Source organism: Pelodiscus sinensis, chromosome 24 (assembly GCF_052426305.1).
Source record: "Pelodiscus sinensis isolate ZL-2025 chromosome 24, ASM5242630v1, whole genome shotgun sequence".
Classification (NCBI taxonomy): Eukaryota; Metazoa; Chordata; order Testudines; family Trionychidae; genus Pelodiscus; species Pelodiscus sinensis.
In genome coordinates this window covers 18,320,344-18,346,484 of record NC_143075.1, presented here as the reverse complement: position 1 = coordinate 18,346,484, position 26,141 = coordinate 18,320,344, and the positions used below count along the sequence as shown (strand labels likewise).

The 26,141-nt window shown below is 45.3% G+C and overlaps 2 protein-coding genes across 3 annotated transcripts in view; both read right to left on the bottom strand.

Moving 5' to 3' along the window:
• The window catches only part of TMCO4 (transmembrane and coiled-coil domains 4), a 101,053-nt gene extending 93,666 nt beyond the window's left edge, over positions 1–7,387 (bottom strand). The window contains exon 1 of one of the 2 annotated variants that reach the window (XM_075906593.2): positions 7,213–7,387. The gene's annotated coding sequence lies outside the window, so the exon portion shown is untranslated. The remainder of the gene's footprint in view (positions 1–7,212) is intronic. The other variant, XM_075906592.2, reaches the window with a different exon arrangement.
• A 10,705-nt stretch (positions 7,388–18,092) lies between these two features.
• Positions 18,093–19,598, bottom strand: RNF186 (ring finger protein 186). Its single transcript, XM_025187133.3, has one exon. The coding sequence runs from the start codon at positions 19,562–19,564 to the stop codon at positions 18,695–18,697; it is 870 nt and encodes a 289-aa protein (XP_025042918.2). The 5' UTR covers positions 19,565–19,598; the 3' UTR covers positions 18,093–18,694.
• Positions 19,599–26,141: the final 6,543 nt, after the last annotated feature.

The following is a 26,141-nucleotide window of genomic DNA, read 5'->3' as shown; positions in this document are numbered from 1 at the left end:
TCATTGATGGAGTGGGTTTGCTTTGGTGCAAAGTAAGATATAATTTATTCTTTAGTTTCTGAGTCTCACTCCCCAAGAAAAAAGCAGGAATGATTGAAGGCAGGAAGCAGGGACCTCGGGTGCATCATACAACAACATTACCCAAGTAGTGTTGAGGAGCTCTGTATTATTTCTTGCAACGTTATTTGGTAAGAGCTGACAGCATGCTCAAAGCTGTTTTGATCATGAAGGAAATCCCAAGCAGTTTACAGTGTCAGGCTCAAAGTCTTCAACTGGATTGGCTGGGGGCAGACTTTCTGACCATATAGAGCCTCACTGAAATCAGCATGGTCAATGTGACAGGAAAGATCTGTCCACATAGATCCGATTGCTAGATTGGAATGCAATAGACATACATGAAACAATATTACAGATCCACAGATCACAAAGATTCAATGCATTGCAGGGGAGCAGATTATTTCACAAACTAAATTACAACCATATAATAAAATACAGGACTATGTAGCACTTTAAAGACTAACAAGATGGTTTATTAGATGATGAGCTTTCGTGGGTCAGACCCGCTTCCTCAGATCAAATAGTGGAAGAAAATAGTCACAACCATATATACCAAAGGATACAATTTTAAAAAATGAACACATATGAAAAGGACAAATCACATTTCAGAACAGAAGGGGGATGCGGGGGGGGGGGGGGAAGGAAGGTAAATGCCTGTGAGTTAATGATATTAGAGGTGGGGAAGGGTAGATGTCTGTGAGTTAATGGTATTAGAGGTGTCATTAACTCACAGGCATTTACCTTCCTTCCCTCCCCCCCCCCCCCCGCATCCCCCTTCTGTTCTGAAATGTGATTTGTCCTTTTCATATGTGTTCATTTTTCTTAATTGTATCCTTTGGTATATATGGTTGTGACTATTTTCTTCCACTATTTGATCTGAGGAAGTGGGTCTGGCCCACGAAAGCTCATCATCTAATAAACCATCTTGTTAGTCTTTAAAGTGCTACATAGTCCTGTATTTTGTTTCAGCTACACCAGACTAACACGGCTACATTTCTATCACATTCAACCATATAATACACTTTCCTTTATGCCCATTAAATAATACCTCCAGAATGCCTAGCATTGGGTCTGACTCTGCAAAACCTTGCTCATGTAAGTCATCTTTAATCACATGGGCCCCAATTTCAGAAATTTGCATATGTACAAGAACCCTCCCATGTAGGAAACTATTTAAATACATTTGCCATGTTAAGGTGGCAAACACTTTAATGGGGTTGAACACTTTCTTAAATTAGGATGCTGTCCTGAAACATCTTTACCCCTCTGATACTTGTCCTGAAACATGGCCATAAAAGAGCTCGGCTGATGTCAACAGATAGAGGGAAATTTTATTTAGTTTTCCCTGATTTTATCTTTGGGAGGAAAGACACAATACATTTTATGGATCTCTTTGACAAGGAATATTTATGCTCTTGTCAATAATAAAATAAAAGCACTGTGTTGATTTCTATCACTCAGCTATTACTCAATGTATAGGAATGAAAAGACTGACACACCATGAGAGCAACAGACCATTTAGACCACTATTCTCTTTCCAGAAGTACCAGATGCTTCACGGGAAGGAGAAAAAACTAAAAAATGGGCAATTCTATAATAAACTGACATTAAGGAAAATTTCTTCATAACCTCGGGCAGCTGGCTTATTCTTTGAGGCATGTTGTATCCCTTACATTTTCTAAATTTATTTAATGTAGTTGTGGATGTTCTTCCTATCCATACAAATGCCTTATTATTCCTGTAAAGGCAATTTGGGCAAATAAATTAAAGGAACTCAAATGGGTATTTTGGAAATTCTAATGTATATAGCTTTTCAAATGGTAGTCATAAGAGTTATTTCAGATGCTGACAGGAAAATGCAATACAACATTAAAAACAGTTTATCCCAAACAAGATTGTAATTTGCTATGATGCCACTTAGCTCTTATTTTTCATCAGTAGATCTCAAAGTTCCTAGTAACCATTTGAATGGATTGAAACACTCCTGAGCAGCAAGAAAGTGTCATTTGTAAACTGAGATACACAGAGACTAAGTGTTTTGCCCAAGGTCACACAGGAAGCCTGTGAAAGAACTGGATCTTGCAAGTCAGGGCCCTAACCACTAGACCAGGGAGTCTCAAACTCCCAGCTCACAGGCCATCTCCAGCTGGAGGAAGTGGCAGGGCCACCCTTCACACCCCCGCCCCCCCAGTCTGACAGGACTTCTGGACCAAATTGCGCAATTGCTCACACGCCGGGAGTTTGAGACCCCTGCATCAGACCATCCTTCCTCTCTAAACCCGGCTTAAGACCATAATCTTGAAAACATTTAAGAACATAAAGAAGCTTTATACACACAAGTTCTCTTGTTAATTTCCACTGGACTACTCATATGCGTAAAATCACACATTTAAATGCTTGCAGAACCTGGACTCACCTTTTAAATAAATAAACAAACAAACCCAACCACACAATACAAATATTATCTGTTCAGAATGGGTTACAAATTGCCACAAAACATACAAATATAATGTAGAATTCTGCTGCAGAGCTGCGTACTTAATGTAAATCGTGGAGTGAGGATTTTGTGAATGTGGTTTGGAAGTACAGAAAAACTCAAAATGATTATTTGCAAGATTTTCTGGGAATATTTCGGATTTTTTTAATTCAGATGTTTGTGTTATAAAGTATTTAGATGAAGAGGTTAGCTAACACAGAAATCAAAGTATATCTAGAGGAGGAGTAAGCAAGAACATGCATAATTAGACCATGGATAAGCGGACCTGTACCTTCAGTATCAGAATGCACTATGAGAATGAACACATGTATTCCGCTGGAAGGCATTTCACTGTCACCAACTCCTGCAATTTGACTGTGAGCCCCTTGAAACAGGGTGTTCTCTTAAAGCACCAGCTACTGGAATCAGGACAATAATCTGTTTTTTTAAAAAAAAATTATTTGCTGGCACTCATGGTGGTAGAGAAAAACTTAAAAACACAAAACACTCTAAACTCCCTCCTTATGGCTTTATAAGAAGTACTTGTTCCCCAGAGTATTCCTGAAACACTCCTTCTGCCTGATACTTTGCCTTCACCCCTCCATTCTCTTCCCCAACAATTCACCTTCCAGGCTCTGTACAACGCAGCTCCTGCTGTATCTGTTTGCATCTCATTGTACTCCCTTCCGCCCACACCTAAGAAGCCATAGAATTAACAAAAAAACAAACACCACAAGAGGCAAATCAAACAAAGTATATCTTTTAAAAATTATTAGTTTTTTAATACAAATATCATAATATTTGCGGTCTGACTCTCAAAATCTGAATATTTGGAGTTGAGAGTATTGGCATTTTTTTATTGGGGTCTCATCCAAAGCTCACTGTAGTCAATAAGAATCTTTTCCACTGATCCCAGTGAGCTTTTGATCAGGTCTTTCTTTCCATTCAGGATGCACAAAGAGCCAGAAAACTGCCAAAGAACACTAATATCCAATTTAAACTCTCAGGCTACGTCTACACTGGCATGATTTTCTGGAAATGCTTTTAACAGAAAAGTTTCCCGTTAAAAGCATTTTTGGAAAAGCGTGTCTAGATTGGCAGGACGCTTTTCCGCAAAAGCACTTTTTGCAGAAAAGCATCCGTGGCCAATCTAGACGCGCTTTTCCGCAAAAAAGCCCCGATCACAATTTTCGCAATCAGGGCTTTTTTTGCGGAAAACAAATCTCTGCTGTCTACACTGGCCCTTTTGCGCAAAAGTTTTTTGGAAAAAGACTTTTGCCCGAACGGGAGCAGCATAGTATTTCCACAAAAGCACTGACAATCTTACATGAGATCATCAGTGCTTTTGCGGAAATTCAAGCGGCCAGTGTAGACAGCTGGCAAGTTTTTCCAGAAAAGCGGCTGTTTTTCCAGAAAAAGTGGCCAGTCTAGACACAGCCTCAGAATAGGAATCAGGTGGGATTTACATGGTGCATAGGCCTGTACTAGATTAGTGTTTCTCAATTTTTTTAAATAAAGTATCCCTTTAAATATATATATAAGTACCCCCAGTACTTACAGTTTTCAGACACACAATTTTTTTTCTACTTTTGCAAAATGTTTGTTTAAACAACTTAATCGTAGCTGGGCGGGCGATGAAATTTTTGGGTGTAAAAAGTACAACAATAATAAAGGCTGTAAAACTTAAAACAAAAATTCAGTTTTCTCCAAATTTCAGTTGTGCTGATGTATCACCCAGATTTCTCTCGAGTATCCCTCAGGGTACTTGTACCACTGGTTGAGAAACAATGTCCTAGATTTTAAGGGCAGAAGGGAGCCTTATGATCATTTAATCTGATCTTGTGCATAGCTGAGCTCAGAGTACTAGGGATGTAAGACACTAGTTGACTATCCGATAAACAGAAGCTTATCAGATAGTTGAATAGTGATGCCACTAGTTGCTTCCCCACCCCCTTGCTGCCTCTATCAGAGAGAGGCAGCAAGGGGGGGGAGCAGGAGCTGGTGCTGGGGGGAGCTGGCTTAAAAGCCAGTTCCTCAGCACTGTCTCTGTGGGGGGGCATGGAAGGTAGAGGCACAGCGGAAACAGCGCAAGCGGGGACTGAAGCAGTCTCTGCTTGCGCCCCTTCTGCTGCAATTCTGCTTTTGAAATATACAAGAGCCCAGCCAGGGGTCCCACGCTCCTTCCATGCTTTGTGGAGCTGCCTTTTGAAATGTACAAGAGCCCCACTGTGGCTCTTGTACATTTCAACGGCTGAGGTGCTGCAGGAAGCACTGGACCAGCAAGGGAGTTCTTTGCTGGGCACTCCCTGTGGGGCTTCTGCTTTTGAAATATATAAGAGAAAACATCCACTCAGTGTGCACTGGCAGTCAAAAAAGCAAATAAAATGTCAGGAAACATTAAAAAAAGGGATAGTGAATAAGACAGAGAATATCTTATTGCTTGTATATAAAAACCATGATATGCCCACATTTTGAACACTGCGTACACATGTGGTCACCTCATTTCAAAAAAGATATATTGGCATTGGAAAAGGTTCAGAAAAGGATAAAAATTATTAGGTGTTTGGAATGGGTCCCATATGAAGAGAGATTAAAAAGACTTGGACTTTTTAGCTTAGAAAAGAGGAGACTAAGGGGAGATATAATAGAGATCTATAAAATCATGACTGGTGTGGAAAAAGTGAATAAGGAAAAGTTATATACTTATTCCCACAATATAAGAACTAGGGGGTCACCAAATGAAATTAACAGGCAGCAGGTTTAAAACAAACAAAAGGAAGTTTTTCTTCACTCAGTGCACAGTCAATCTATGGAACTCCTTGCCAGAGGATGTGGCAAAGACGAGGACTTTAACATGGTTCCAAAAAGAGCTAGATAGACTCATGGAGGTTAGGTCCATCAATGGCTATTAGCCAGGATGGGTCAGAATGGTGTCCCTAGCCTCTGTTTGTCTGTAAATGGGTGACAGGAGAGGGATCACATGAGGATTACCTGTTGTGTTCCCTCCCTCTGGGGCATCTGGTATTGGCCACTGTCAGCAGACTAGGCTAGATGGACCTTTGATCTGACCCAGTATGGCCATTCTTCAGAACTCCTGGACATTTCAAAAGCAGAAGCTCCTCAGGGATCACGGGGCTCAACCACTGGACCCTTGCGATCCCTGCAGAGCTTCTGCTTTTGAAATGTACAAGATCCCCATGGCCCTTGTACATTTCAAAGGCTCAGGCATCCCAGGGAGTGCAGAGCCAGCAGTGGAATCTGCCATTGGCCCCTCCATCGCTTCTGCTTTAGAAATGTACAAGAGCCCTGCTAGGGCTCTTGTACATTTCAATGGCTGAGGAGCCTCAGGGAAGGTGGGGCCAGTGCGGTCCCCCGCTGGTCCCACTCCTGTGGGGCTTCCTTTTGAAATGTATAAGATCCCTACTGGGACTCTTGTACATTTCAAAAGAAAGCCCCATGCTGTCTGCAGAGCTTCCACTTTTGAACTGTAGCAAGAGCCTAGAAGGCAGAGTGCCTACTAGGTTTGAAGGTGGAGGTGCCTTTATAGACTAATCAAATAGTTGATGGTAATCCCATTGACTATTCAATTAGTTAATTTACATTTAACCTCCCTGTAGTGTACTTCACCCACTGAACTCTGTATCATGCCCATAATTGGTTGTTGAAACTAGAGCAAATTGTTAGAAAGATAGCCAATCTTGATTAAAAAACGTTAATGATGGAAAAATCTACTACATCCTTTGGCAAATTGTTCCAGCTTTGCTTTGGTCCTCTCCACTAAGTGAATTTCACTTTCAGAAAACAATCAGAGACATTCAGGATTATATCAGACCCATATATGATTTTAAATTGGATATCATTGAATCTATAAATATGTTATGTTTTCTGTGTAGTTCTGGGGGAGCTTTTTATTTGAGTAAAAAAGTGTAAATATTGTTTTAGATAAGATGTTAGTTACACAATAAACATTTTTTTTAAAAACAAAACAAACAGAACACACAAGCTTCAGAAAACCCTTCTTAGTAAACCATAAAGATGGGGGTCTTAAACGTGGGGCTGTATTTGTGGGACATAGTGAAGCAAATGGTGGACCTCGGCAGGGTGCAGACATCAAGTTTGGGAGGAATACATCCGTGGAAATACAATTATTTTAGGTTCCCAAACACGGAGAGGGCACAAGACCGCTGAAACACGGGGCTTGAAACCAGATCCAGCCAGGGCGTAGGAAGGCTCTTGTGCGTGTGACCTGTTATCACTCCCGGAACAGATGGGAGCCTGGGGATGATGTGGAGCGAGACTCCAATTTACTCCACACACACAAATCCAACCCAAACCCTTGGACTCGCGCTGATTCCCCCGCCCCGGCTCCTGCAGCCGCGACTCCCCGGGACCCCCCCGGGGAAAGCCGAGCTATCCGGGCATGGCTCCCTGAAGGGCTCAGACTCTGGGGCGGGCTCCCGCAGCCCCACTCCCAAAGGGGATGAATCCGGGGGGGGGGGGCAAAGCCCTGTCCGAATCCGAGACCTCTCCCCCCCAGGGGCGCCGCTGGACCTCGGCGCGCGAGGGGAACTCCCCGCCTGATTCCCCCCCAGCGAGGGGAGCCGGGGCCCCAGACTGGCCCCCAATGAGGGGCTCCCCCCGGCTGGAGGAACCGACCCTCCCCCCCCCCCCACACGCACCTCCAGGCCGAAACAGACCCGGTCCCTTCTCCTGCCGTGCGTCTCCGCCCGCGAGCCGTGGGGGAGGGGCCGGGGGCGGCACCGCGCCGAGCCGCCGCCGCCTGCCGGCTCTGCCGTCTCCTCAGGCAGGCTGGGCGCTCACTCCCACCCCGAGGCTCGAGGGCCCGCGTTACGCAAACCGCGTAGAGGCGCCCTCGCCAAAGCGCGAAAGCGGCGGCTGCGTGGCGTAGCCAGCGCGAGGGGGAGGGGGGGGGCTACGCCAGGAGCGTAGCGGGAGACGGCGCTGTGGCTAGACCCTGTGCCCCAGCTGCGCGGTGAGAGGAAAGCGCGGGAAGGGCAGCCCACACAGGCCCATCCCTGCAGGGTCAGCCCGAGCTCTAGGCACCTGGGGCCAGACCCCTGCCCCCTCAGATGGGCCAGGACCCGATCTCTGAGTTGGGGGTGACTCTGGTCCCTGCTTCATGCGGGACGGGGTTTGCTGGGGGCTGTCACCGCTCCAGGTGCTACCTGTAGATCCGAGTTTAAAGGCTGCCGGCTACGTCCTTAGCCTGTGTTTGCCGGAAGCTGGGAATGGGTGGCCGGGAGGGATCGCTTGATGATTCCTGCTCTGTTCATTCCCTCTGGGGCACCTGGCATTGGCCACTGTTGGAAGACAGGACACTGGGATAGACAGGCTTTGGTCTGACCCGTCTATTCATTGTTATGTTCTACAGGTTGATCCTGCAGACACAGTAGAAAGATCCTTAATCGCTTTCAGGGGCTATGGAGCACCTTTCCCCAAGAGAAAGCTACTGGCCTGTGGCAATGTTGCCTTTTGGATACCCTACCAGAGCTATTGTGTAACCCACACACTTGGGCTACGTCTAGACTGGCATGATTTTCCGGAAATGCTTTTAACGGAAAAGTTTTCCATTAAAAGCATTTTCGGAAAAGAGCGTCTAGATTGGCACGGACGCTTTTCCGCAAAAGCACTTTCGCGATCGGGGCTTTTTTGCGCAAAACAAATCTGAACTGTCTACACTGGCCCTTTTGCGCAAAAGTTTTGCGCAAAAGGGACTTTGGCCCAAATGGGAGCAGCATAGTATTTCCGCAAAAAGCACTGATTTCTTACAGTAGGAAGTCGGTGCTTTTGCGGAAATTCAAGCGGCCAGTGTAGACAGCTGGCAAGTTTTTCCAGAAAAGCAGCTAATTTTCCGGAAAAACTGGCCAGTCTAGACTCAGCCTTGGTGAGTGTGATGTACTGTCCCACCTAGTTGAAACAAAAGGCAGAACTATGTAGCACTTTAAAGACTAACAAGATGGTTGATTAGGTGATGAGCTTTCATGGGCCAGACCCACTTCCTCAGATCAATACGTGGAAGAAAATTGGCACAACCATGTATACCAAAGTGATACAATAAAAAAAAAAGTGAACACAGATAAAAATGATGAATCAGGTTTAAGAACTGAGGGGGGGCGAAGGTTAGTATCTGTGAGGTATTGATATTAAGGGTGATATTGGGGTCATTACCTCACAGACACTAGCCTTTCGCCCTTCACCCCTCCTCTGTTCTTAAACCCGATTAGTCATTTTTATATGTGTTCACTTTTTTTTAATGTATCACTTTGGTATATATGGTTGTGCCAATTTTCTTCCACATATTGATCTGAGGAAGTGGGTCTGGCCCACAAAAGCTCATCACCTAATAAACCATCTTGTTAGTCTTTAAAGTGCTACATAGTTCTGTCTTTTATTTCAGATAGACCAGACTAACACGGCTGCATCTCTATCACTGTCCCACCTAGTGGTACTGAGACCACTTAAAGAGAGAATAATTACTGTAGTCTGTTCTACAGCCTTAGCTGAGAGCCAGCTGGCTTTCAGCTCATGTATGAAGCTCTAGAAGTCCTAGGTTCAATTCCACCTGTCAGCATTACAAGTGGGGACCAGGATTTCAATTGGGATGTCTCTGAAGTTTGGGCAGTGCTTCTTCAGCTTGGAGAAGTACATAACCTACGAACCTACTGGTTCTGATGTCCTGTTCCATCTAGAGATGTTAAATATTGGTTAATTGAATAGTCGCGTAACCTCATGAAATTTTATGAGTTAGTCAACTATTCTGTAGTCCCTGGGGTGGCTCCCCTGATGGACTGGCTGCCTGTCACTCTGTGCTGCTGCTTCTGATAAATGTACTGGTAAGGAAAGAGGGAGAGGGAAATGTGTGTCATCTATAGCATTAACCAATAAGCTTATGCTTATCGGTTAATCAGGTAATCGTCTATACCTAGTGGCACTGAGACCACTTAAAGAGAGAATAAAGAGTCTGCTCTACAGCCTTATTTGAGTCAGCTGGCTTTCAGCTCATGCACTAAGCTCCAGAAGTCCCAAGTTCAGTTCCACCTGGAGGTGCTATAATTGTACCAGACATATGGGAAATGCAAGGGCTGCTTTGCTAGAGTGGGGGCAGAGAGGAGAAAGCAGTTAAATGAAATCTGCTCTGACATGTAACTAGAACAGATACTTTGATGCCCTGGGAATGTATCACGAACAGTAAATTTAGTAACAGTTTATTGTGTGAGATATTTTGAGGTGACGAGGGGTATACTCTTTCTAGTTTATAGATTAATAGATTTCAATACCAGGCGGGATTATAAGTGATTCTGCATAATATAGATTAAAGACACTTATTTAGGAATTTGTGCATCAAAATCAAAGTTTCCTTGAGCTAGAGTAGAACATTTCTTTTAAAAAGATACTCAGTCCTGATTTCAAGTGATAAAGAATCCACGCCATCCCTAAGTAAATTGTTCTAATGCATATCTACCTCTTCCCCTAGCTTAGTGTCATCTGCAAACTTGCTGAGGGTGCAATCCATCCCCTCATCCAGGTCATTAATAAAGATGTTGAACAAAACCGGTCCAAGAACAAATCCTTGGGGGAACTGCTAGAAACCGACCGCCAATCTGACATCGAGCCGTTGATCACTACCCATTGGGCCCAACAGTCTAGCCAGTTTTCTAACCATCTTACAGTTCATTTATCCAATCCATATTCCCTTAACTTGCTGGCAAGAATATTGTGGGAGACCGTATCATATTTCAATAAATATACTTTCATTTTTAGTAAGAACAAACAGCAATTCCAAAGTATGGAAAGGTCTTACAAACCAAAGCCCCTGAGTTTTAGTCAGTTCTGCCTACAGGTCCCAACAAGGGGAAGAGATTTCTGAAGGCTGTTTAATCTATCAGAAAAAGGTAGAATGAAATAAAATGTTTGGAATCTGAAATTAGAAACATTCAGACTCAAAATAAGATGCACATTTTTAAATGAAGGCTACCCATTAGGGCAGGGGTAGGGTCCAGAGTGACCGGGACAGATTAGAGGATTGGGCCAAAATAAATTTGATGAGGTTCAACAAGAGTCCTGTGCTTGGGACAGAAGAATCGCAAGCATTGTTACAAGCTGGGGACCGATTGGCTAAGTAGCAGTTCTTTAGAAAAGGACCTGAGGATTACAGTGGGTGAGAAGCTGGATATGAGTCAACAGTGTGCCCTTGTAGCCAAGAAAGCTAATGGCATATTGGATTGCATTAGGAGGAGCATTGCCAGCAGACCCAGAGAAGTGATTATTCCCCTTTATTCGGCTCTGGTGAGACCACATCTAGAATATTGTGTCCAGTTATGGGCCCCCCACTATAGAAAGGATGTGGGTCCAGCAGAGGGCGACCAAAATGATTAGGGGATTGGAACACATAACCTATGAGGAGAGACTGAAGGATTTGGGTTTGTTTAATCTGCAGAAGAGAAGAGTGAGGGGGGATTTGATAGCAGCCTTCAACTTCCTGAAAGGAGGTTCCAAAGAGGCTGGAGAAAGGCTGTCCACAGTAGTGATGGATGACAGAACAAGGAGCAATAGTCTCAAGTTGTGGTGGGAGAGGTCCAGGTTGGATATTAGGAAAAACTATTACACTAGGAGGGTGGTGAAGCACTGGAAGGGGTTATCTAAGGAGGTGGTGGAATCTCCATCCCTAGAGGTTTTTAAGTCTCAGCTTGACAAAGCTCTGGCTAGGTTGCTTTAGTTGGAATTAGTCCTGCCTTGGAGAGGGGGCTGGACTTGATGATCTCTTGAGGTCTCTTCTAGCTCTATGATTCTATGATAAATAAATCAGCAAACTGGAATTCCCCTACCTATTTAATTTCAGAAACACCAAAACATTGTGTTCCCTAAAGGAAAAATATGAAACTGACCTTCTTGTCAGTTCCACCATTGCTATTCAGTTGGGGCTCCCAGCTGCCTACCTCTCTGCTGTAGACTGTGCACTCTGTTTCAAGGAATACTTTGTTGAACCTGTAATAGATTTGATGAAACAGTACAGCTCAGGGAATTGATAGTTTTGCTGGAAAATTTCTGATCAGCTGAATTGGACCATGATCAAGTCACTCCTTAATCTTTGGTTGGATAAATTAAATAGCTAACACTTCTTACATCTTTCATTGGAGAACATGTTTTCAGACCACAAAACATTCTTGTCATTCTTTTCTGAATGCTTTATAATATTTTAGCCTTTTTGGTGTGTGGACACCAGATCTGGACTCAGTATTCCAGTAGTAGTTTTACTAATCCAGAATATAGACATATCCTCTTCCCCGCTCCTACTTGGCATGCCTTCTTTTATGCACTCAGGGATTGCATAAGTCTTCTTAGCTGTAGCATCATATTGGGAGTTCATGTTCAATTGGATGTCTACCATGATCCCCAAGCTTTTTCAGTATCGCTACATTCCACCATCTTTGCTCCTAGATGTAAGATCTTGCGTTTGGCTTTATTAAAACTCATGGTGTTCTAATGTAACCTGCATCCCAAGGGTTTAACATGGGCGAAGTACAGTATGAGAATCCAGATCTTCTCTAGGGCTACTTCTTCCTGTGACACTGACTCATTTTATGGTTTGTGTTAAGGCAATTGTAACTTCACTTCCTCAATTCCTTGTTAATAAAGTGGAGATGATCATATGGGTGGGATGTGAGGATTAATCAGAGTTTATAACTGCTGGACATGAAAAGAGCTATGTAAATGCCTGCACCTCCTGATATCTATCACCTTTCCCTTCTTTTTCAGAAGTTGGACACCACTGCTGATCTTTCTGTTTTTACCGTGATTTTTCATTGTCCAATTCTTTGCACTTTCTTCCCCATAGCATTGTCTCCTCTTTTACTGTGGGATTTCACCATACTGGGGTTCTGTGGCTTTAAACTCCTGCAAAGCTCATTATAAAATACCCGTTTTTCAATCACTGTGACACATATTAACACCCTCTGAGAAAGGAAAATGGAGAGAGGAGTTATATATTGCTCAGCACAGACCCACATTTCCTGTGTTTGTGTATTGAGATTGCAGCCTCAAAATCAAAGATGACTAATGTATAGCACATTTCTCGTACAACTCAGGGCCTTTGTACATTCATTATTCTTGAGATTAAAGTTGGATAAGGAAATTTAAAACCTAAGAAGATCACTTAAAGCAACAGCGTCAAAACTTTTTTTTACTAATCAAGGGCTACAATGGCAACTAATCAGACGTCCAGACGCTGTATCAAAGAGGTACTAAGAGACAGATTTTGATCCCCCTCATCCTAAAGCTAGAGGTAAAACCAATAGGTTTAAGGATGAACTGTTCCATCTTGAGCCTTTTTTCCTGCTCTCAAATTATCTACTTTCAAGTCTTTACAATTGCAAATAAGTAATTGAAAATGTACAAAAAATGCCTAATTCAAGTATTTCCTCAACGAAATACTTGGTCTTCAGAAGATTTACAGTCATTTATGAATATCATAGACACAGCAAGTAGGGATACTGGGGGATGCTGCAGCACCCCCAAGTTTATGTCCAGAGTGACCCATTGCCACCTGGAGTCCTGGCTGCTGATCTCACACAAGGGATGTAAAATCCTGTTTAATTGGCTAATCGGTTAAACATATGGTTTAACTAATTAACCAATAAAATGGGGAGTGAGCAGTGGGCCACTCCAGGCCTGGCTGAAGCGCTGTCCTCTCTCCTCCTCCCCCCATGCGCCTGCTGCCAGGCTAGAGCAGCTCCCCATCCCTACCCTATAGCTGACAACTCCAACGCCTGTTCCAGACTCCAGTCCCAGGATCCTGGTTGCCTGGCCCGCTGCTTGACCAAGCTGCTCGACCCGGGGTCCTGGCTGTTGGGCTCAGCTCCTGTCCCTGGCCTGGGACTCTGTAGCTGTCCTCAGCTGTGTACCCAACCTGGGGTGGGGAGGGTCATGGACAACGATAAGAGAGGGCACCGCAGCAACCCCGTCCTAAAAATTGTTCCAGTGCCACTGATGAATATTCCCAACTAGCAACTGGTCTGTGTTGGGTAATTCCACAACTCCTGTGGTAAATCACATGCTTTCTGTTCCTTGATTAAATGAATAAGATAACTAACCAACACAGCATGAACTGTGAATTTTAAACATGTCATTTTTTAAAACTCAAACATGTCATTTTTTGTGCATATAGAGCATTCAGTCTTAAAATGTATTGGATACGTCTATTTGTGCTCATAAAAGATAGGTGCTCAGATGGCAGTAGGAAGAGACAATGAGAGGACCATAGAAATGAAAAGCTGGAAGGGACCCCAGGACTCACTAAACATAATAACCCTTATGTGCATTAAGTGGCTAAAATGACACTCAGAAGCCAGATACAGGTAGGGTTGCTAGCCTTCCTGACTGGACATCATTTGCATCAAATGCATCCTGTCCATCCAGTTGGGCAAATTGGCAGCTGCAGCGTATTCCAGTCTAGCCTTTAATTGAGTGAAACGCCTCTCCGATCTGATTGCAGCTGGGATGTTATAAATGAAGAAAACAGACAGGAATGATTGGTGGGACTGAATATTATATGATGTTATAAATTTTAGGGACACTATAACTTGGTTTTAGTGTAAGAAAATAAAGCCAGCATGATTACAGGATAATTTGAAGTTCAGTAAATAGAGTTAAATGTGGCTTCTGTGCTTAACAGTGTCTTACACCTCTACTGTAGTTGGCAAGAGAACAGGCTGATGTCATGTGGACAAATAGCTTAACTCCAGTGGTCCAAAGCACAGTCTGCAACAGCCAGAGACAGCTTGTTTAATACAAACTGATGGCTACAAAACCCCCAGGCGACAGATCCGTGTCTAGACTGCCGCGCTGTGTCGGATCAGCTGATCGTCAGCACAGCGCGGTGGCCATGTTTATTTTAATGAAGCGGGGATTATTTAAATCCCTGCTTCTTTGACTATGCTGAATAAACTAATTTACATTGCTCCGTCGATGGAGCCATGTAATCTAGACACACCTTTGCGGGCAGCCACACCACCACCAGAGTGGCCAGCTGGAGATGAGGCTCCATCTTGCCTGCCACTGGTAAGTGGCCTCCCTGGCTAAAATCTCTTCCCCGACCGCCCTCTCCACTCTGCACACCCCCCTAGGACCACCACTGGAGCTGGCAAGCCCAGCCCCAGCCACCCTCCTATGTAGGGTTGCCAGATGGTTTCAACAAAAATAGCAGACACACTTGACGTTACATCACAGTCTACATTCCATCTTACTTAGAAAATACCGGACATTTATATTTCCTTAATTTGTTTCCCAAAGAGAAAGCTCAAATACTGGACTGTCCGGTTCAAAACCAGACACCCAGCAACCCTACTCCTACAAGACCCACTAGAGCCCCCCTGCCACCACCTGCACTGCTGGGCTGCCCAGCCTGTGTGGCCCTCCCCTTCTCCCTGGTCCTCTGGCTTCCTTGCTCGAGCCCAGGGAGCATCAGCAGGGGAGGACTGCACAGCCCTCCCTTCCCCTGACTCCCTGGGCTCAGGGGAGTGCTGGCTAGTGTAGGCCTGCCCAGGCCTCCCTTGCCCCCAGTTCACTGGAGATGGGGGGGGCACTGGCAGAGGCCTGCATGGCCCCCCTTTCTGGCCAGGCCTTGGGAGTGCCGGCCTTGGGGGGACCTGTGTGTCCCTGGCCCCAGGCCAAGCCCCCTCCCTGAACTGTCAGTCCCTGCTAAGGCCTCTTCCCCCAACTTGCGGCCCCAGGCTGGGGTCCCCACCTATATCCAGTCTTCCCCTCTCCCTATGCACAGCCCTTCCTGCTCCTTCACCACAGCTGGACCCCAGCAGCACCAGGTTAGTCTGCTAGTGATATAAAAAGGGCTGCAGTGGGGAACACTATTTAATTTAGGATGGAAACTCTCTGATAATTCACAAAAATGGAACTACAAGTAATTGTCAAAATGAGAACAAGCGCCCAGATCTTCAGATAGTGTAAATCAACATGTAAATTAATGGCCCTCCATTTATTCATACAAGCTGAAGATCAGCTCCAAGATGTTTACAGTTCTAACACATTTGATTCTTTATTTGGTGGGATACAAAAAGAAAGATGCTGCAACAACTGAGCTAGCTCCAGCCTCCAGAGTCAGTTTGAAAACAAAAAAAGGTAAGGAACGGAGAATGAGGAGAATAGAAAGAATAGAAGATCAGGAAAGGAGAGGGAGAGGTTGGTAGGAAGAGGAAATAAGAAGCAGGAGAAAAATAAAAAATAGAAGATGGAGGAAGAGTGGAAGAACTGAGGACAGAAGAAAGAAGGAAAGAGAGGAAGGGTACGTCTAGACTACGTGCCTCTGTCGCCAGAGGCATGAAGATTCGGCTACCCGGCATAGTAAAATGAAGCAGTGATTTAAATAATCGCCGCTTCATTTAAATTTACATGGCTGCCGCGCTGAGCCGACAAACAGCTGATCAGCTGTTTGTCGGCTCAGCGCGATAGTCTGGACGCGCGGGTGTCGACATCAAAGGTATCAACATCAAAGGCCACTTCGTTTTACTATGTCGGGTAGCCTAATCTACATGCCTCTGGCAACAGAGGCATGTAGTCTAGACGTACCCGAAGAGAGTTGTAGAAAGAGGAGTGGAGGGAAGAAAGAATTGCAAACTAAAACTGGATAATTATATGAAATATCAACCAGGCAAATTTGAATTTTCAGACTCAAGCTTCTGCTGCCTACACAAACTTCTTAAATTTCACTGTTGGGACTGATTAAGCCCTTAGAATCTGTTAATGAAATTTGAGTTCTGAAGTCACCATTGCAAGAGATTTATTCTGCCTGTAATTTGCATCTTATTATTACCACCTCAACACTTTCCTCATTAATATCCTCTCTCCCTGTCAGGCTGAAGACTGTTGCCTAATCATTAAGTTAATTCAGAAACAAGATAGACTGAAAGCTAGGATATGCAAAAAATTCCCAGGCATTCCAACTAGGAAGAGCTGAAATGCTCCTAAAAGGGAAAACGTGATATGATAAATAATGAATGCAAAAGAATCCTGTTTTCTTGTATAGTATAACTAGAAAAATGATTTGTCCTATGCTACATAAATGTACTTGTTCACTGTTGCAAATACTTATTTTCACATTGGAACTTGTTTCGCTAGACACAATTTAGCAGCTGTTGCGAAATGAGTCAAACTCCTAAGGCATAATCCACCACCCTTTGAAATCATCTGAATGAGTCCCGTTCCCGTCAATAGGCTTGTGATCCAGCCCACTGGCAGCAGCCTTCTCAAAAACTGAAGAGACATCTAAGCTGAACTACCCCTTATCCCATAAATCTCTAGCACCTTCAAGTCAAATCAAGTCACGAGGCAGTGGGAGGGAAACAAGTACTGCATCGGACTGTGATTGTGTTCTTTGGATCCGTAAAGAATGACATTCTCCAGGCTGTCAGACTCTGACTCCTCTAGCCTCTTTCTAACATGTAAAGCCTAAGAAAAGTTCTTATTCCCTCCAAATGGATTTTCAGCATCATTTGAAATGGGTTTGTCTGTTAATGCTGGGGCCCCAATTTAACAGCTGTGTTTATTAGAGTCCGTGGAGATTTTTGTGATTATTAATATTACCATAGTGCCCAAAAATACAGGAAGACCCTGAGATGTTACGGACTCCAAAGAGTTTAAGGCAGAAGAAAGATTTGTATCTTATCCCAGAGAAGAAGTATACTGCCAAGGCTGATGCCTGTATCATCTCTTTCAATCAATCATCTTTAATCTATTGGCCTAACCGTCAGGCTTTGCCGATTAGTCAGACTAGAGTACTATAGTTACCTTTCATAGTGTTATGATACAAAGTCCATTGGCATGAGTGGAAATCCTCCCTGAAATATAACTGGTTATTTTCCCCCAGTTGAATATTGATCAATTATTTTAGTTGAGTTATACCGTCCTTTCTTCATATCAATTCAACTACAGTTTGTCGCAAGCCTATAGAGGTAGTCCATAAGCTCTCAGCTTTAATTGCTTATTCTTATTCACTTCATTTCTTAGGTGCTTTATTAGCACCAGTCCCCTTCAGGAAAAGAGCTCTGAAGTGCTGTGACAGCTAATTTATGTGTGAAACTCAATGAGACACAGAAATCAAAGAGCAATTAATGTTATTAAACTTTAATGGACACATTGCATACAGAAATACCACAAGTTGTATTTTAGCAAGTTCCTTCTCTTTGATCCCTGCATAAGGAACCACACATCTCAGACTAAGCTCTAGGCTTGATGTGAAGAGAGCAAGAGCACAGAAGTGGTGCAAGACATAAGACTGAACCGTATGAAATTCATCTTCAGGTTAGGGTTCTTTGTTCAAGTAAGTGGTACCATTTGCTGGGTCAGGAAAACAGGAGAGCTTCCATTGAGGCTATCTGATAAAACCCTACTCTGGCTATCTTACCCATTACAAAGATAGCCTCCCCAATTATCACCTCTAATACCATTAGCTCACAGACATTTACCTCCCCCCCCCCCGCATTCCCCTTCTGTTCTGAAATTTGATTTGTCCTTTTCATATGTGTTCAATTTTTTTAACTGTATCCTTTGGTATATATGGTTGTGACTATTTTCTTCCACTATTTGATCTGAGGAAGTGGGTCTGGCCCACGAAAGCTCATCATCTAATAAACCATCTTGATAGTCTTTAAAGTGCTACATAGTCCTGTATTTTGTTTCAGCTACTTAAAAAACTGACTCATTGTGATTACATGTATGGTTGTTTTTATCTTTAGCCCAAGACTCTACCACGAACAAATACACAAGCTAAGACAGGTACTACAAACACAATGGCAGATGTTGTATTGGTCTTCCCAGGAAGCCAGCTGATAAGCATGGTATATAATAAACACTCTGCAGTGCAAGTCAAAAGGTATTGCACCAGAACAAACAAAGCCCAAGCAAGGAAAATCCTAAACACCTATCAAAGACATTAAATACCAATGTTTCACTATGTCAGATAATGAAATTAAGCAATATTATGTGTTGTGGCTACTCCTTACCGGGATAATTTAAGGATGTGTTTTGAATTTATTTTATGAACATTTATATTATAATGACCAGCCATTGTTTCCCATTTGGCAACTTGCAAATAACACCAGTCCAAAGTCTCTAGAATGCACACCAGTCTTTTCAGGCAATGGATATAATGTTGCTTTCTTTCTTGTGGCATAATGGAACTGAAATCCCAAAAGATCTCCAGTTGAAACTGGGGTTGCAGCAAAGCACCAAAGACATGATCAATCCCAATATTAGCATAAGGCAAAGAACCCATTGAATCAGTCCAGTGAACATAAATGGGAGTACAAGGATGATCAGGATCACCACGAACAACAAAAGCAACACAAATCTTTGGACAGCTAATTGATTGCTACTGGGAATGTCCTGGTTTTCATAGATAGTGGCATGGCTTGACTGAGTACCACCGATGCCATCCAGTCCTTCAGGAGAGAGGTGTACTTCAGCATGTGGACAAGGGTTTTCCAAATGGCCTACAATATCTTCTTTATCAGGAAGGGTGCGGATAAGCCCTCCAAACACAACAGTGGGTTTTCTGCACAGAGGGCAGAGGATCATCCAGGTGCTGTCCTCATTCTGAAGGATGAGCTTGAGGCAGACTTCACAGAAAGCATGTTGGCAAGCCAGGAGCTTAGGCCTCCTGTAAATATTGTACCTGTTGAAGCAGATTAGGCAGTCCATATCTGCAATTGAGGGTTTGGACGAACTCTGGTGGTCCATTTCTGAAACTGATTCTTTAGAGGAGTCTGGAGCATCCATTACTATCACTGGAGGCTGAACTGAGTTTGGACAGTTCATTTTTGAAGCTGGTAGTTTAGAAGCATCTGGATTGTCCAGGTCGGTGGCTGATGGTGAAGAGGAACCTGGACAAATCTTGTCTGCAGCTTCTTCTTTAGTGGTCTGTAGTCTGTCCAGGTCTGCAGCTGATGGTCCAAGAGAACTTGATTCATTCTTAAAGTGTAGCTTGTCTGCTGAGCCCTCCATGGAGAGAGATCTTGATGCCGTTTTGTTTTGCACAGTTAAGTGTTTGCTGATTCTGCTCTCTTTATACGGACGCTTTATTCCGGTTATGTGTGTTTGAATAATGACCGTTGGCTTTAAGCACGTAGTATTCTCTGACAACAATGACGTTTTTATGAAGAGAGAATCTGTGTTAATCAGTAACTTAACTGCTAAGATATTTTATAATGCCTGATAACATCACTGAGCCATTCAGTCCAAGCAGCAGACCTTGTGGCATCAGTAAGGCTGCAACAAGTCTTGATATGGTGGTCAGGACTGGTGATGGGGGGGCAAAGAGGGCAGGCATGCAAAAAAGAGCTCAGAATCTGGACTATCTCCTGCACCCAAACTCCTGCCCAGAGCTGCACCCCACAATCTCTCCTGCACCCAAACTCCCTCCTATATCCCACACACCCTCCCACATCTAAACTCTCTCCCGGAGCCCACACTTTCTGCTGCACACCACGCCCCCTCCCACACCCTAACCCACTGCTCCAGCCTGGTGAAAGTGAGTAAAGGTGGAGAAGAGGGAGCAACAGAGGGAGTGGGGATGGAGTGAACAGAGGGAGTGGCTTCAGAGAAGGAGCAGGATAGGGGTGTGGCCTCATGGAAGGGTCGGGCAGTAGTGGTGCAATGGGGCAAGTATGTAGAAAACTTTGCCATGCCAAAAGAATGTGTCCAATAGTGCAGCACAACCAGCAGCTTGCTGCACACCAGCCAGCACAGGCACAGCTTTACCCAAATGTCAGGTGGACCACGTCCACATGGCCAGACCTCATGTGTGCTTGGGGGTCCATTGACTGTTCAGCCCTAGGGTCCAGAATTGCTGTCGGTCATCCTGATAGTGGCCAGATTGTGGCAATAGAACTAGGAATGTAACTGTAGTTGATTAAGCGATTAATGGATAAGTAAAAGCTTATCGGTTAATGCTATAAACTACACACATTTCCCCGCTAGTAAATTTTTTTGGCAGGCTGGCCAGCAGTTCAGCTCAGTCCTGGCTCATGTCAGTCAGGAGCTCAGCCCTCCCCTTGGGACAGGGGCTGCTGCCACCCCACGCTGATAGAGGCAGCAGTGCAGGATGACAGGCATCCGGTCTGCGAGGGGAGCTGGTTTTTAATTTGGCTCCCCTCATGAACCAGCTCCCACCTGGCACCCCATGCTGCTGCCTCTGATACAGAGGCAGCAGTGCAGAATAGCAGGGGGCTCCTTGGGAGTGGGGCTCGAGTGCACTGGCTGTTGGCCACACCCTTGAGACTATAGAATAGTCAAGTAACCGATAAGAATTCATAGGTTACTTGACTACTCAATTAACCGATATTTAACATCCCTAAATAGAACCACTATAATCATAAAAACAGAACATGATTTTTTAAAGCAATTTCAACTCATTTTCAAATGCCACTATGTTGGACTGAGATAGAGTTCGAGGACTTTTGTGTTATGAGATTGATGGCATTATTAGGTAGTGCAATCTTGTGGCTAAGGCATGGGACTGGAAGTCAGAAGTGTGTTCTGCTTTCATGTCTTACACTGATGTGTGCTGGGTGGCCTGGGTGAGCTGCTTAAGTTCTCTGTGCCTCAGTTTCTCTTTTATAAAACTAGGATAAAGAACGTGTTCTAGATCTGCCTCCCAGAAGTTCTTTTTCTAGATCTTCAGCGCAAAGGATCTACAGAAGTGAAAAGCATTGAACATGTACTCACCTTTAATGTATTTATAAAAAGAGACTACATGGAAAGATGAATGTCTGTTCCTCATTTAAACACTGGATTTGCATGACATTTTATTGTAGTGTAACCCTTTGTGAGCTCTCTGACAGGGTCTTAGTCTTCCTTTGGCACTGCTCATCTAGTATAAAGCCCTGGATATGCTTATAACACCATACAAAGAATGAGGTGGGAAAAAGCAACAGCATCGAGGTTCAATAGTCAATCTACTTCTAAGACCCCCGGTACTCTAGGTCCGAGCACCTCCTTGATGTTTACTCTGTGAGGCAGGGAAGTATTATAACCTTGGAAGTATTGTGACCTCTTTACAGAGGGAAATTGATGTAAAGGGAGAGGAAGGGACTTGCCCAAGATCACAAAGGTAGTCTGACATAGTTGGAAAAGAAACCCACATCTCAGTCCCCATCCAGTGTGTTAACCATGATACCTCCCTACCTCTCTGTTGGGGTTAGTAGAAAAAGCTCATTTACTCACAGAAACAGTCCTCTTGGGGAGTTTTACAAAAGTGCAGCTGCTCCAGCACAGAAATCCCTGAACTAAACCCTTCTTTAATTCCTTTCTGCAAGTTGTACACTGGGATTCTTCAAGATACAGAAAATTTGTCAGTAAGAAGCTCATGATGAGGTGAGGGGGAAGGTAAGTGGTTCTCAACCGGGGTGCATGAACCCCCAGAGTTACGCAAGTTACACCTACTAACTCATGTAGATATTTGCCTCGTTGCACAACGGGCTGCATAAAAAGCACTAGCAAAGTCAGTACCAACTAAAATTTCATTCGGTGACTTGTTTACACTGCTCTGTAGACTATGTAAATAGACTATGAGGCTACGTCTACACTGGCCCCTTTTCCGGAAGGGGCATGTAAATTTCACTAGTCGTCGTAGGGAAATCCGCGGGGGATTTAAATATCCCCCGCGGCATTTAAATAAAAATGTCCGCCGCTTTTTTCCGGCTTTTAAAAAAGCCGGAAAAGAGCGTCTAGACTGGCCCCGATCCTCCGGAAAAAGTGCCCTTTTCCGGAGGCTCTTATTCAAAGTAGGAATAAGAGCCTCCGGAAAAGGGCACTTTTTCCGGAGGATCGGGGCCAGTCTAGACGCTCTTTTCCGGCTTTTTTAAAAGCCGGAAAAAAGCGGCGGACATTTTTATTTAAATGCCGCGGGGGATATTTAAATCCCCCGCGGATTTCCCTACGACGACTAGTGAAATTTACATGCCCCTTCCGGAAAAGGGGCCAGTGTAGACGTAGCCTGAATGTAAATACAACATTTATAATCCAATTGATTTATTTTATAATGATATAGTAACAATGAGGAAGTCAGTAATTTTTAAATAATAGTGTGGCTGTGACTTATGTCTGATTTTGTAAACAAGTATTTTTAAATTGAGGAGAAACTAGGGAACCACAAACAAATCAGACTCCGGAATGGGGTGCAATAGCCTGGAAAAAGTGAAGTGCTACTGACAGATTACTTCAGAATTACCTGCAGAAGAGACATGGCACAGAGTACAAGGCCTCTTCTGCTCCCTTGCATTCTAGCTCCTCCAGCCACTGTGTTCAAATCCCTTAGCTGTCCCTCAGGTTGGGAAGCATTTTGAAATAACGCGTCTAAACACAAAATGCATTTTGAAATAGCATTTTGCTATTTTGAAATAGCGTGTCCACACTGAGTGGACTCTGAATCACATTTAAGGCTGGCCAGAACCAGTTCTGGCAGGGCACCAGGTCAGGACTTACTGTGTGGGGCTGCTGCCTAAGGCTAACTGAGGTCTGTGCTTAAAGCTCGCCCCCTACCCCCACTCCGGACAGCCAGTTCTCAGATTTTCCCTGCTTGCTTGCCTACCTCGATGAGGGACAGCAAAGCATTTTTGTCTCGGTGTGCTTCCGTTGCCCTCACTCAGGACATCACAGCACTCTGCAACATGGAGCCAGAGCTGTCCCTGGGCACTCTGGTGTTTCTCTTGGACGCGTTGCTGCGAGCCTGGCTGCACTTGCTGCAGGCTGCCATCTGGGAGGTCCATCAGGGAGCTTTCAGTATCCAGGAGGCCCTGCGGGCGAGCTTTTACCCTGAGGAGCACTAATAGTCTCCCTGGTCTGCCTCACTGGGGGCTTGTGCCTCATTCCTCCCTCACGTCCTTCCACTTACCCCTCCCTAACCCCCTTCCTGGTGTAAAATAAAATATACATATTTTCATAAATACAAACCCTCATTGTTTAACAAAACCAGGAAGGGGGGGGAGAGAATGAAACTCTGGTGAGACTGGGGAAAGGAGAGAGAGGGGAGAGGAAAACCTGGGAGGAGAGAGCTGGAAGGGGGAAGAAAGGGGAGGGGAAGCTCAGGGCTCTCAGTTGGGGGTCTTGCCGGGCCAACTGTCTCCCAGCACCAGGAGTGCGGGGGCCTCGGCATCCCCAGAGGGTGTAGAGGAGGTGGAGGGAGAAGCAGGAGGGGGAGAAGGAGTGGGAGGGAAAGTGGTAGCTGGGGAGGCAGCAGATGCTGGAGCGGCAGGAGGCAGCATGCTCTGCACCAGGGTCTGCATGTGCTGGCAAATGGCATGGCCCTGGGCAAGCTTCTCCCACCGGAGCTGCAGATCTTCTTGCACCCAGTGCTGGAGGGTGCGGTGCAGGGCTCGCAGTGCCCCCAGGTGCTGCTGTTGGTACCCTCCACTGCACGGGTGGGCCTGCGGAGCCTTCGGGTGCGGGAGCATGTCCTGGGTGGGGTGGTGCGCCCTGCACGCCCAGCTGGTGCAGCTGTGGAGAAACAAGAGAAGTGGCCAGTTCTCCCTGGGGACACAGTGGGTGAAGCCCAGCCCTGCTCTGCAAGGTGAGGATGACCGTTCCCTGCATGGTCAGAGCCCATGTGCTTGCGCACAGGCCATGTTCGGAATGTCTTGCTATCCCTCAGAGAGGGAGCTGCCTCAAGACCACCCCCATGTCCCTGTGGCGTATATCGTGTGGGTGTGGGGGGGAGATGTCCCCTGCCTCTGTGTAGAGTGGCCTTGTGGAGGAAGGGCATCCTGCTGTGTCCCACCCCGGAGTCAGGAGGATGTCACGCCTCCTCACACACACATGTGGCTAACAGGGTAAGGCCCCTGTGTGGCAGCCAGCTGGGGCCACATGCCCAGGGGTGGCATGGCACATGCTTGCACATGCACAGGTTCCTGCGTGATCCGTTGACAGCAAGGCCCACACACGCAGTCCCTGGTTTCTGTCCCTCCTCCTCCATATAAGGGGACAGTGATGGCACTCACATATTGTTGCCTCCCTGGCCTGAGATGACACCGGCGACAGGTCCGCTGGGGCAGCTTGGGGGTCCTGGCTTATCTGGGTGATGATGATGGCCTCCTTTGGCTCCTGGCTCTCCTCCTCCTCCTTCTCCTCCTCGATGCCCCGGTCAGGGCACTCTGCCCCAGAGTTGACAACCACTGCGGGGCACGGACCGTCCCTCCCCCAGGATGCAGTCCAGGGTGTCAAAATAGGGGCAGGTGTGTGGGTCTGCTCCTGGTTGGGAGCTGCCCCCTGTGGCCCTGGCATAGGCCTGCCGCAGCTCTTTCATTTTCATGAGCACCTGCTCCTAGGTGCGCATGTGGCCTTTGCTGGCCAGGCTGTCAGCCATCCTCCTGTAGATGGCCACATTCCTGCATCTAGTGCAGAGATCATGGACATTGGAGGCCTCCCCCCAAACCTCAGTCAAGTCCATGATCTCTGCACTTTAGCAGGAAGGCATCCGCCTTTTGCAGCCCCTGGCAGGTTCCTGGGAGCTGGGGGACTGGCGCTGGGGAGCGGTGGAAGGCTGGCTGCCAGTGGCTTGCTGGCTCATGTTTTGGGGCCACTGAGTCAGGGGCAGTGACTACTGGCTCTGGGCTGGCAGGCCTGGAGCTGGCACAGGAATTGTGGCCAGGCTCTATCCCTTTAAGGGCTCAGGGGTGGGGGGGCCGGAGGGAGAGGAGTTTTCCTGGTTGTGCCCAGAGTGGCCACCAGGGCACCCTGGGAAGGGCTGGAGGCCCCCTATTTTGAATAATACACAGCGCTTATTTCAATTTAGCTATTTCAAACTTGGTGTTATTCCTCGTGGAATGAGGTTTACCAAATTCGAAATAAGTGCTCCGCTATTTCGAATTAATTTCGAAATAGCGGTTTGGCTGTATAGATGCTAGGAAAGTTATTTTGAAATAACAGCTGTTATTTCAAAATAACTTTGCTGTGTAGACATACTCTTATGGTGGCTGGTGCCACAAAGTTGGCTGGGGGATTCTGCTGTGATTTCACGGACTGTTCACAGTTATCTCCCTATACTGAGAATCAGAAGAATCTCCATTTAAATTAGAGAAGTTACATTGGAGAAAAGCAGAAATAGGGAAAAGGAGAATCAGGTCCATCATTTTCACATGTGCTTCCAAAGTTGCACATTTACAACTATGCAGTGTTGTTGTACTGGGTCTGTCCCAAGATAGTAGAGAGACAAGGTGGAGGAGGTCATATCTTTTATTGGACCAAAACACAGCCTTAAGTGAGGCAGTGTGTAGAGTTAGACCAAGAAATCTGGCACCAGGACACTCTTGACCTCTTTTCTCAGATTTCCCACTTATTCGCAGTTTCCCCCTCTGTTAAATGAGATTAAGAACCACCTATTTAATGGACCTGATCTCAAAAGCTTCCATGTATGAAACTCTCAGTGCAGTGTTTGGGAGTTGTGTTTGCAGAGGATTTGAAGGATCTGCCCCAATATTTGGAAAGAACTTTTTGCCAAGTTATGACTTTTGCAGCATGGTTGCAATCATCAATGACTTTCCTGGAAGTTGCACTAATTTATCTGAGAATAGATTCTGGTATGGTC

What these genes read in the sequence shown, in the direction of transcription:
- RNF186 (XM_025187133.3), bottom strand. Translation starts at nt 19,564, where the DNA reads ATGGAGGGCTCAGCAGACAAGCTACACTTTAAGAATGAATCAAGTTCT.